General features: G+C 37.2%; 2 protein-coding genes across 2 annotated transcripts; one reads left to right on the forward strand and one right to left on the reverse strand.

The window, feature by feature from the left end:
* Positions 1–1760: 1760 nt before the first annotated feature.
* Positions 1761–5318, forward strand: CBG19647 (the record flags this gene model as incomplete). Its single annotated transcript, XM_045242797.1, has 5 exons — positions 1761–1844; positions 1889–2650; positions 4334–4715; positions 4911–5137; positions 5187–5318. 5 exons carry the CDS (start codon positions 1761–1763, stop codon positions 5316–5318), a joined length of 1587 nt encoding a protein of 528 aa, XP_045096828.1.
* A 4821-nt stretch (positions 5319–10139) lies between these two features.
* CBG19646 lies at positions 10140–10955 on the reverse strand (the record flags this gene model as incomplete). The annotated part of the gene is made up of 4 exons (XM_002646893.1): positions 10140–10327; positions 10374–10488; positions 10534–10800; positions 10848–10955. The coding sequence occupies 4 exons, from the start codon at positions 10953–10955 to the stop codon at positions 10140–10142; spliced, it is 678 nt and encodes a 225-aa protein (XP_002646939.1).
* Between the last annotated feature and the right edge of the window lie 635 nt (positions 10956–11590).

Consider the following 11590-nt stretch of genomic DNA (forward strand, 5'->3'; position numbering starts at 1 on the left):
AACTGCTCAGAAAGTCAATTTCTTTTTGTTGATATTCTCATTTCTCCTGTTGTTTTTTTGTTGGATTTAATCCCAAGTTGATCGATTTTCTCTGTTAACATTTTTAAAAAATTTTTATATAAATTTTCTCAGATTTTTCAAAAAAATCAAAATTACTGTACCCTCGATTACTGTATCTCACCATCAACTGACCTTTCTCCGTAGAGAAGCTCCAGAAATTTCTGAAAATCTTCAAAGTTGATGTCGTAAATTTCAACTTCTGAGTTTTAGCATTCTTCGAATAGTAGTTTGCTGAAAAAAAGCACTTTCAGAGAAATCAAAAAGGACAACCGCCACAATTAAAATAGCATATATTTCGAAATCAAAATATTTACAGAACTGATAAGAAGAAAAGAAAGGAAATTGGTGACAGATGACAGTAGATAACTTAAGAGTTAGCAAGAGAGTACATTCAACTGATAACATACATTGATTTTCAATCACAAAACGAGGACGAAAGTTCGAAACTTTAAACGTTTTTGAAATTGACCTCAATTTTACAAATCACTCGTTTTTGCTTCAGCTTTCTGAATTCCATTTTTTTTTGAATTTTCCGAATTTCGATTTCTTTCTAACTTTAATCTCTCAAATTCTGATTTGTTATTTTCATTCAAATTTTTTGTGGATTCTGCAATTCTGAAAATTCCGGGCCGGGCCGGTCCTGAGGAAAATTTCAAGGCCAGGGCCCGGCCCGGAAGGCCCGGTACCAAAAATTTTGTCATTTTGAACCGAATTTTGAGCTCTCAATACATTTTTTTATATTTTTTGTGCTTCTTGGATTGTTTGTCTGTTTGCTCTAAAAAACTCGAAAAAAATTTTTTTATCGAAAAAAAATCACATAAGGGTCCCCCCTTATGTGTTTTTTGAAATTTTCAAAACTTGTGGAATGACAGGCCCACCGGGCCGGGCCGGGCCTCCAAAATTTGGGAAAAAGCCAGGCCCGGCTCGGCCCGGCCCGTTACAAGTATGGTAAGGGGTGTAACTCATAAATCAGATAATTGGCTATCCATACCTTTTCACTAACAGTGAGAAATACTTGAATTTTTGAAAAAGTTTTTTTCTTCTAAAACTACCGTATTTCCTTTAATAGCATCCCACTCAAACCATAACTTTTGAGCTTAATTATATCGATTTCTGTGAGAGATATTAAAAATTTGTCAACTGATAAATTGGTTATCATAATATTCCCAATATTTTATCAATCACAGATTTTCGATATCTCTTATGGAAATTGAAATATATATTTATATTGAAGAAAACAAAGCATTCCAAATTTTCATTAAAATCAGAAGATATATCACTTTGGATGTTAAAAAATCCGATACAATTGTAGATGTGAAGGAGAAAATGTGCAAAAAAGGAATCTTGTGTAATGATTTCCTTCTCGTCTATAGAGGGTACTGAAAATTTCGATAAAAATTGATGATAAACTTATTTTTTCCAGGAAAGCCGTTGAATGACACTCGCACACTATTCTATTACAATATTCAAAAGGAGTCTACACTGTTTGTTTCCAACTCATATTTCTAGAAAAATTATCTTACCCAATGATATTTTTTTTCCCATTTCGACCTATTTCAATGAAGAACCATTTTCTTTTCAGTACTGTATTTTTCTGCGATTTACTTTATCTATTGGTTTTCTCTCCATTATTTCTTCAACTTTAATATAACTCTTTTCACGGAAATTCCAGCATTTTCAAAGAAATTTTCAGTTAGAAAATGACAGATACTAATAAAATGCTGTTGTCGAAAATTCAAGCGCTTCAAACTGGACTCCATGAAGTGAAAAATATTGTTATCGAGGTTGTCATTTGGGCACAGTTCTAGTTAAATAATGTTTTTTTCAGAATCTGACGTCGCAAAAAAGCCAACAATATTTGACAGAAGAGCTCGTCGAGAATCAAAAAGAGCGCGAAATTCAAAAGAAGCTATTCGGAAACTATGTAGCTGTGCATGAGAGAACTCTTCTGGAACTGGAAGATTCTAGAAAAATTCAAAAAGAGCAAGAGGAGAAAATCAATATTCTAACAGAAGAGAATGAGAAATTTGTCGAAATTCGTGGGAAATTTAATGAAGAAAATGAAAAAATTCGCGAAGAATTGGGAGAAATGAAGCGAAAATTGGAGGATTTTGAAGAAAATCTGACTTCACAAAAAAGCCAAGAACAGGAAAATCGAGAAATTTTGATCGCGAAGTTGACGGAAGAGTTTGCTGAGTGTGAAAAAGAGCGCGAAATTCAAAAGAAACAATTTGAAGATTATGTAGATGTGCATGAGGGAACTCTTCTAGAACTGGAGGATTCTAGAAAAATACAAAAAGAGCAAAACGAAAAAATCAATATCCTGACAGAAGAAAATGAGAAATTCAGTGATATTCGTCAAAAATTGAATGAAGAAAATGAGAAACTTCGCGAAGAATTGCAAGAATTAAAGCTGAAATTGGAGAGTATTGAAGAAAACAAAACATTCCAAATTTTCGACAATGATCGTGAATTGGCCAACAGCTTCAGGGACTGGCTTGAAGGGCCAAAAGGGCAGAAACTCCCTTTTGATATATCGTTAAGAGTGCTGACTGCAGGTGTCTGGCCGATGGTTCAGTGTACGCCGGTTGTGCTGCCACAGGAGTTGGCAATGGCTTATGATGTACAGGGTCCACCAAAATTACGTGTGCAAGTGTAGATGACGTTATCTCCAGAAGTAGATGCGAGATTAAGACGAAATTTAACAGATAGTTTATTTCAACGCTTGAAATCATAATTCAACAAAAATTATTCGATTCTACCTCCTTTGGCAGCGACCACGGCACGAAGTCGTCGAGGGAAGGCATCAATGGTGGCACGCAGGTATTCGACGGATAATTTGTCCCATTCCTCAGACAACGACTTCTTCAGGGCCTCGATATTTGCATGAGGTCTTGCGCAGACCTTATTCTGCAGAACTCCCCATACGGAGTAGTCGAGCGGGTTCAGATCAGGCGACGAAGCCGGCCATTCGTCCTTTGGTATGAAGGCGGGGAAGTGGTCCTTGCACCACTGTTGAGCCATTTTTGCGGTATGAGCAGGCGCTCCATCTTGCTGGAAGATGTATTTCTTCTGACCGAAGTGGTTTTGAGCCCACGGTAGCACATGCTTCTCCAGAATCTCCTCAACGTAGTATTTTTGGTTGATTTTCACGCCTTTATCAACGAAAACAAGCGGACACTTCCCATCATAGCAAACCGCTCCGAAAACCATGATGCTCGCAGGATGAGAGGCTCGATGGATTGTTTTACCACGCTCAGCTGCTTGTTGAATATTTGTGGCCAGCACTCGGTGGTTTTGGCTATTAAATTCAGCCTCGACACTGAAGAGTTTCTCGTCCGAGAAGATGGTGATAAGATGATCCATTTTGCGCGTGCCAGCGAGAAGGCGCTTCACTTTGATGAGCCGTTTCTCCTTATTGGCTTGGGATAGAATAGCAGCTTTTGTTGCTCGATAAGAGGTCATCTTCAGCTCTTTTCTGACAATTCTCCTCATTGATGTATAGGAGATATTTATGTCATCTGACATCTTTTTCATGGAACGATGAGCATTTCGCCTGACTTTCTCCCGGACGGCCTTGACTTTCGCTGGAGTTCTTACAGTCCTCGGTCTTCCTCTTCCCGTACGGTCCTTGAGGTGGCCAAGCTGGTTGAAACGACGGATGGTCGCGAAAACCGTGTTTCGGTGCACTCCGAGTCGTTTAGAAATGTCTCCTGTGCTTAAACCTCGCTTGTAAAAGTCGACGATCAGAGTACGATGAGGACTTGCCGCTGTCATTTACCTAAAACATAACCGATTGGGATGAAACTTGGCAAACTAATAAATAATGAAATAATTAATAAAAATTTTAAAAAATTGCGCACCAAAAGTGCGTCAGTGCGCAGCGCCATGGCGTCAAAGTTGTGCACACGTAATTTTGGCGGACCCTGTAAGACTTGTTTTCCCCCCTTACAAAAGTGGCGTGCGACGGTGATTTTTTTATTGCTTAATGTTGTAAAAAAATGTATGTAGATTCACCTAAAAAAAATTAACAAATTTGCAAAACAACCGCACCGAAAGAACGAAGTGGGATCCGGTGGCCTAGCGGTGAGTTTTCTAGTCCATTTGGTGCATCGAAGTGCATTTATTTTCTTTGTTCAAAAAGCATTTTAGGAATTTTTTCACTGTTTTTATGTGAATCTAAATACATTGATTTCTAAAAAAAGCAATAAAATGTTTTACCGCGCGATCACCTTCAAACAAATTTCTAACCAAAAATATATAATTTTTCCAGATGTTCACTGCATTCTACACTGAAAAGCACACTGGACGAAAACTGACCATCAACACGCTTCTCGGAAATGCTGATGTCAAAGCGACATTCTATCCATCACCAATAGCTTCGGAATCCAACGAGGAGGACGGTTCGGGACCATCGAAAGCCGGAGAAGAGCCCAAGGAGCGAAAGCCGGAGAACAAGATACTACAGGTCACCACGCATCAGATGATCATCCTTCTTCAGTTCAATCATCACAAAGTGATCTCGTGTCAACAGCTTTTGGACGATTTGAAAATACCCGAGAAGGAGTTAAAGAGATGCTTGTATTCACTAGCGCTTAGTAAATTGTCGCAGCGCATTCTGACTCGTAAAGGACCGAAAGGACGAGATATGATTGGTAAGCTTTATTTTTGGAGCTATGAAAGGGGGGGGGGGGACACTATGTGCTGCCCCAGATTGGTGTTGGTGGCATTTTCAGAGCTCTTTTTTTTAAGACTCAAGAATGAAAAACGGACTACAGTTATGTAATTAGCGTGTTCCAAAAAAATAAAAGGGAGGGGCCTGATTGATTTCCAAAATCTCAATTTTCCAGACATGTCGGATAAGTTCATGGTCAACGACAACTTCCAATCGAAGCTGACACATGTCAAAGTGCAGTTGGTGTCTAGAAACGTGGAATCGGAGCCGGAAATTAAGGAGACACGTCAGAAGGTAGATGATCATCCTTCTTCAGATGACAGAAAGCTGGAGGTCGAGGCGGCAATCGTTAGAATTATGAAGGCCAGAAAGCGATTGAATCATAATAATCTGGTCACAGAGGTAATTAGTCTTTCTGCTGAGTCACCTCTCCCAAATTAAACTTTTCTAGGTCACCCAACAACTCCGACACCGTTTCATGCCCTTCCAAACGATTATCAAGCAGAGAATCGAGATTTTGATCGAAAGAGAGTTTTTGCAACGAGACGAACATGATCGCCGCTCCTATTCTTACATAGCTTAACTCTCTCTTTCTCTCGTGTACTTTTTTTAATGTCTACTCCCTATTCCCTACTTCATTTTTCCCCTGGTTTCTCGTTTTTTCCAATGAACAAAACAGTGAATGTATCGATTTTATGGGGTTATTCAGGTAGGTAAAATACTGGCAAAAAACCAGGTACTTTACCCGTATAGCTTATTCAGTAAACAGGTAAACAACCCCTTTCCGGAGGTTTTTTTCTTCTTTGAACAGCACGGTCACCCAAATTGCGTCGAGATCTTGTTTTATAAATCTGCGCGACTTCAGGCTGGTGTCGATTTACGAGATTTTCTATATTCAAAATAAGATTTTTCGTTTTCTTTCGGCTGGATTTAGGTTTTATTCTGGATTTCTTACAAAATATTTAGAAAAAATTGGAGTAGTTTCGTTTAAAATGAAATTCATCGATTCAGAAGGTAATCCTTTAACGCCGTTCTCTGTTGTTCCGGAGTGCGGTACGGATCAGGGTAAATCTGTATGCCGGAATCTGAAGAAGAGGTTTTCTATTTTAACCCGAGATGCTAAATAATCTTGTTAAATCGGATATGATCAGATCATAGCCATTTCCAGAGTTATCATATGTCGATTCCCCATTTTTTTACCAGTTTCTATATTCCGTCGGTTCTTTTTTGTAGCACTTCTCATTCCTAGTACACCCCGTCATCATCGTCCTCGACGTCCCATCTACCCTGCATTCTACAGCAATTGCCTAATCTAGACAAATGTGACCACCTCATTTCTTTGTTCCTTATGCTCTCTCGCAATCCCAGAAGGGACATCATGCAAACAAAGACAGAGACTCTCATCGGGACCCCGGGCGACGTTCTCACCCAAACATCCATTCAAGGTGTTCCTCACAATCGATCGGCTCAGTCATTTTTCCAATAGCTCGCATCAGTAGGTGCACATCCTTTCCTTTCTAAATCTTAAGGTCTTTTTTTCTGAATACCTTTTTTTCTTTTATTTGTTTTCTATTCCGCGGATGCAACCAACTTTTGATCATTTTTCGTTCAAGTTTTCCTAAAATCCTAATTTTTGTCCAACGTTTTTCCAAACACCACCATATCCACTTTTTCCAAACGCTGAAAAACGATCCGAGGCTCGCCTAACTTTTGTACTGTTCGTCCCCAAATGTATATATCTTTTTAAACTTTCATTTTATCTTGCATTACTTTTCTATTTTCTCAAATACCCAAAAAACTCAATCCTTGGGGCTCGTCTTCATTGAGGTCATTTTGTATTGAATGAGACGGACGTCATCTCTGCATTTCTTCTAATCTCTCACATTCCCATGATCAAACATAGACAGTCTCACACTCCCATGGCGACGAAGGACGACATTCTCACCAGAACAGAAACATCTGCAACGCCCATCCAAAACATTAATCCCAATCTATCGCCACTCAGTCATTCCATCGAAAATCTACTTCTTACTAAGGAAACTTTTCTGTGTGTGTGTGTGTGTGTCCGTCTCGGACATTTACTTGAATAACTCCAAAGGGCATGGGACTCCTATAATGGTGTGTGGTATGTAGCCATGGACTACCGAGCGCTTCATGTCTATGGTGTACTGGGCCTTCTAGCTAATAGGGAACCTATTATGCTTGTCTGAGAAAAAAAAGGTTGAGACGCAGAGAAAAAGTGTCTGCGTCTTCACCGTTTGTGTGCTATTTAGGCTCTCCGCTTCGATATCGCTACCGTATTCAGACTGCAAAAAAACTCTCTAACCTTTTTTTTCTCAGACAAGCATAATATAGGGTTGAGAATCGAAATTTTCAAAATTATGCTCAAACTCAATAAAACATCACGAAATTTTGCAAAACGGTGACCTATCTATGTGCTGCCGACATAGAATTGAGCACAAATCTTCAAAACTGAAATTTTTTGAAAATTTCGTTTTTTTTTCGTATATCACTTAAATTTCAATCCTGTGGACTACTGAAAATGGGTCATAGTAGTTTTCTTTTGAATACAAGGTTCTTAAGTTATGCGGAAAATTCTAAAACATTCCAGAAAGTTACTGAAAATTCTAGAAAATTCCAGAAAATTCTAGAAAGTCCCTGAACATTCTAGAACATTCCAGAAAAAAATTTTAGAACATTCTAGAAACATCCAAATGGTTCCAGAACATTCCAGACAGTTCCAGAACTTTCCAGAACATTCTAGAAAAATCCATAAAATTTCAGAAAATTCCAGAAAGTTTCAGAAAACTTCAGAAAATTCCAGAAAATTCTAGAAAGCCCCTGAACATTCTAGAACATTCCAGAAAATTCCATAAAATTCTGAAAAAATCCGAAAAGTTCTAGAAAATTCCAGTAAGTTCCAGAAAGTTCCAGAAAACTTCAGAAAATTCCAGAAAATTCTAGAAAGTTCCTGAACATTTTAAAACATTCCAGAAAAAATTTTTAAACATTCTAGAAAAATCCAGAAAGTTCCAGAACATTCTAGAACATGCTAGAAAATTCCAGAACATTCTGAAAAAATCCGAAAAGTTCTAGAAAGTTCCCGAAAGTTCACGAAATTCCAGAAAACTCCAAAACATTTTAGAAAATGTCAAAACATTCTGGAACATTTCAGAAAGTTCCTAAACGTTTTAGAAAATTCCAGAACATTCTAGAAAGTTTGCAGGGAAATTCCAGAAAAATTGAGAAGATTCAAGAAATTCCAGAAAACTCTAAGACATTCTAGAAAGTACCAAAAAATTCTTGAAAGTTCCAGAACATTCTAAAAAATCTCGAAATTTCGAGAACATTCTAGAAAGCTCCAGGACATTCCAGAAAACTCCAAAAGACCCAAAACATTCATGAAAGCTCTAGAAAATTGTAGAATAGTCCTGGAAAATCGAAAAAGTTCGAGAATATTCTAAAAAATTCCAGGAGTGCCTCGAACTCTCTCAAATGTTAGCTTTCTCTATAAAATATTGCAACATTTTCTTCACACTTTCATTGTGATCTAGAACCAAATGCTTAGAAATAGAAATGTATGAGTAATTCAAAATTTCACGAATTCGGAAAAGCCGAGTATTTAAAAAACTCGGAAATGCAGAAATTCGAAAATTAGAGATTTTACGTTAGAAATTCGAGACTTTAGAAAATCAAAAAATTTTATTCTCTTTTCAAGAAACATGTATTCTGTCATGTAGAAACTCGGAAATTCAGAAAATCGGATATCTTTTTTCTCAAAAAAGCGACAAGATTTAACAGAAATTATCAGAAAATTGGAAAAAAAGTACGTCTGTTTTATCAGAGGTAGGCATCAAATAGATGTGGGCTTTTATTGGAGAAATTACGTTATCTAGAAATTCCCATATTAGTAACATCCAAAATTTAAAAATCGAAGTATTTGGAAGTTTCGGGCACTAGGAAAGTGGAAAATCTAGACATTAGAAATTCAAGTGTAAGATACAGTGAACGAAAGCCAGGGGGTTGAGCCCCTGACAGGGGTAGTTCAAACCGACTGGTAGTTCTTATTTCATCAATTTTGGATCCTTCGAGAACTTCGCGCAGATTGGACAATCATTTCAGATCAGAATTAGTTTTGAATCTTCAACACAATTTTGTTAAAAATACTGAAAAACTATTCATTGGTGTAAAAAGTGGAAGAATCGATCAGCTCGCGAGGTCTTTTGAAACAATGGAAAACCGACAAGTTCAAATCACATTTTATCAGTCTGACAATCCGACCGCGTTTGATTATTTCCAATTGATGCAAGGCTGGGTGTCAACAGAAAGACGTGTGAGATTGAACTGAGTAATGCCACAAAACTCAAAGTTACCTACTGCCCTCTTACCAAGGAGAAAGAGTTGCTCAAATTCATTTTCGCAGCTAAAATTATTAAAGCATAAGGTTCGATAATTGATATATTTTTAATTTTCCATATTTTTTTTGAATAAATGGGAATTGAATAGAGTTTGAAGATCATGAAGAGCAATATTTCAATTTTGCTGACTTTGATACCCTGATACTGTAACTCTCTGATAACTATGCTACACATTCCACTTTAAAGGTGGGGGGACAGGAGATTTTTCGTAGTTTTTTTGTAGCTAGAGTATGCATTCTACCGTCACGGTGTACAACGCTTAATGTCACTCTGCGTACAGCTGTCGTCCTCGCCTTTATGTATGCAAACGGGCGTGTGCTGTCTCTTTGCCCGCGTGGCTCAGTCGGTAGCGGCGCCGCACCCTCAATCCTCGCCCTCACAAGTTCAACTCCTCGAGGGGCATCTTTGAACGGAATTTCGAGAAATATATTTTTTTCATGTCCCCCCACCTTTAAGATACACGCTTTTTAAGATACAATAATAGTGCCATACTGAAGAAACCAGGCAATTATACGTTACAAATAATTTCATGCGGCTTCTATAAATTACTTCGGATTTATTTTATTTTTTGTCTATTTCCCTAAAATTTTTTTCCTCATAAAGTAGGAAAACTGCCTAAAATGGGTCAAAGTAAAATAATTCTGTAGTACTGTGTTAAAGGCGCCCCAATTTAATTGTAAAAACCGTACCCGTTTCCTCTCCGGGACCTGCTATGCGCTTTCAAAAAAAAAATTTTGGCCACAAGGTTAATCGGCGCCAGACAAAAATAATAAATATTGGTAGGTCAGTGAATTTTGAGGGATAACGATATACAACAAACGTTGTGATTGAATTTCCGGTTTTTCAAAAATGTTTTTCGAACATTTTCTTGGGTGTTTTTCAAATTACAGCGTTTTATTCAATAAAAATCGATAACTGAAAACAAAGAACTTTATTGGTTGATGAAATAACTAATAAAACAATTAAACCTAGTTCCGCAGACAGAATTATTTGGCTTTATAATTCTTAATTTTGATGTATCTTCCCATGTAATAACATGGCAAATCTTTGAGGACGTTCTCGAAATTTCCAGATTTAGCCCATCCATTAGTAGTATCGTAAATTCTATAACTCCAGCCCCCGTCTTCGTCGTCTTCATCGTCTTTATTGATTTTCATTGACGCAGAATCACACTCTGGAATTTTTCAAAAATAATTCTATACACGCGGCACTAAACTTACTGAAATAGATTTCGAATCTGCCAGCAAAAATCGCCAAAAATTTTTTGATACACATGGCGCGTGGATATTTGAAGAAGTTGCACTCTTCGAGAGTATAATAAACAACAAGGACTGGCTGAAATTGGAAAAATTCTGGAGAACTATAAAAATTGAAACTTACCTTGTCTGTGATGTTTGCAATCACCTCGAGCAACTGATTCTCGTTTTCCAAGAATTTCAATATTTTCTCAACTTTTTTTGGGATTTTCTTCTCGCAAATCTCAACAAGACCCATCAACATGTAGTACTGTGCTTCTTTCTGAATCTCTAGAATCGACTTATCGGAGTCCGGAAGCACGACGTCGCCATCTCTCATGTAATTCAGAATAATTTCAAAATGTTGGGAGCTCCGGTCGATGAAATAATTATCGTTTTTATCGCGAGTGATCTAAAAAATGTTTTTTGTTTGTAATATTTAATTATGTTCCTAATTACCGGAACACTAGTTTCCAGAAGGGTCTTGAAGAATCCGTCGAATCTTTTCAACGTGGATTCGGTCGTTTGGAAGACTTTACCGCCAATGTTTAGCTTGACAACTGGCATGATTTATCGCTCTTTAAATGGCGAAATTTGCAAATTTTTCTGTCGAAAAAAGTGTGAAATTTCAAATTTTAGAGTGAGCAAGAGTGAAAGAACTGTACTTTGAAGGAACATTTCGAAATTTGTCACCAAACGCTTTTGTTATTTTGCTTTCGAGCAACTGTATTTTTCTCGAATCTTTTCCCGATTTTCCCTTTTTTGAATTTTTGCGACTAGTTTTGACTCTTTTGTAGATTTTCGAACAAAAATTCGGGGGAACCACCAGNAAAAAACTGCATTATTGATTCTCGAGGCAAAATTCAAGTAAAACTGTAGGTGAGAAATTGAAAAATTATAGTACAGTACATCGAAGGTGCATGCGAAAATTTTTCTTTCAAAGTTATGCCATGCGCCTTGAAGCTACAGTAATCTTTCACAAAATTGTTTTTGATTTTCCATTGACTTTCCGGAAAAGCTTTCCTCATATTTTCACCTATTTAACTCCGCAAAAACTCAATTTTTCAGAATAAAAAATCTCAAAAAATGTTTCCAATTCCATCACCAGCACTAATCTTTCCATCGTCTAACAATCAAAATACACCATTCAAAGTATTTTTTCTTTAAAAATTGAAAAAAAAATACTTTTTTTTCCAGTTCAA

The sequence above is a fragment of the Caenorhabditis briggsae genome (assembly GCF_000004555.2).
Source record: "Caenorhabditis briggsae complete genome, chrII, whole genome shotgun sequence".
NCBI lineage: Eukaryota > Metazoa > Nematoda > Chromadorea > Rhabditida > Rhabditidae > Caenorhabditis > Caenorhabditis briggsae.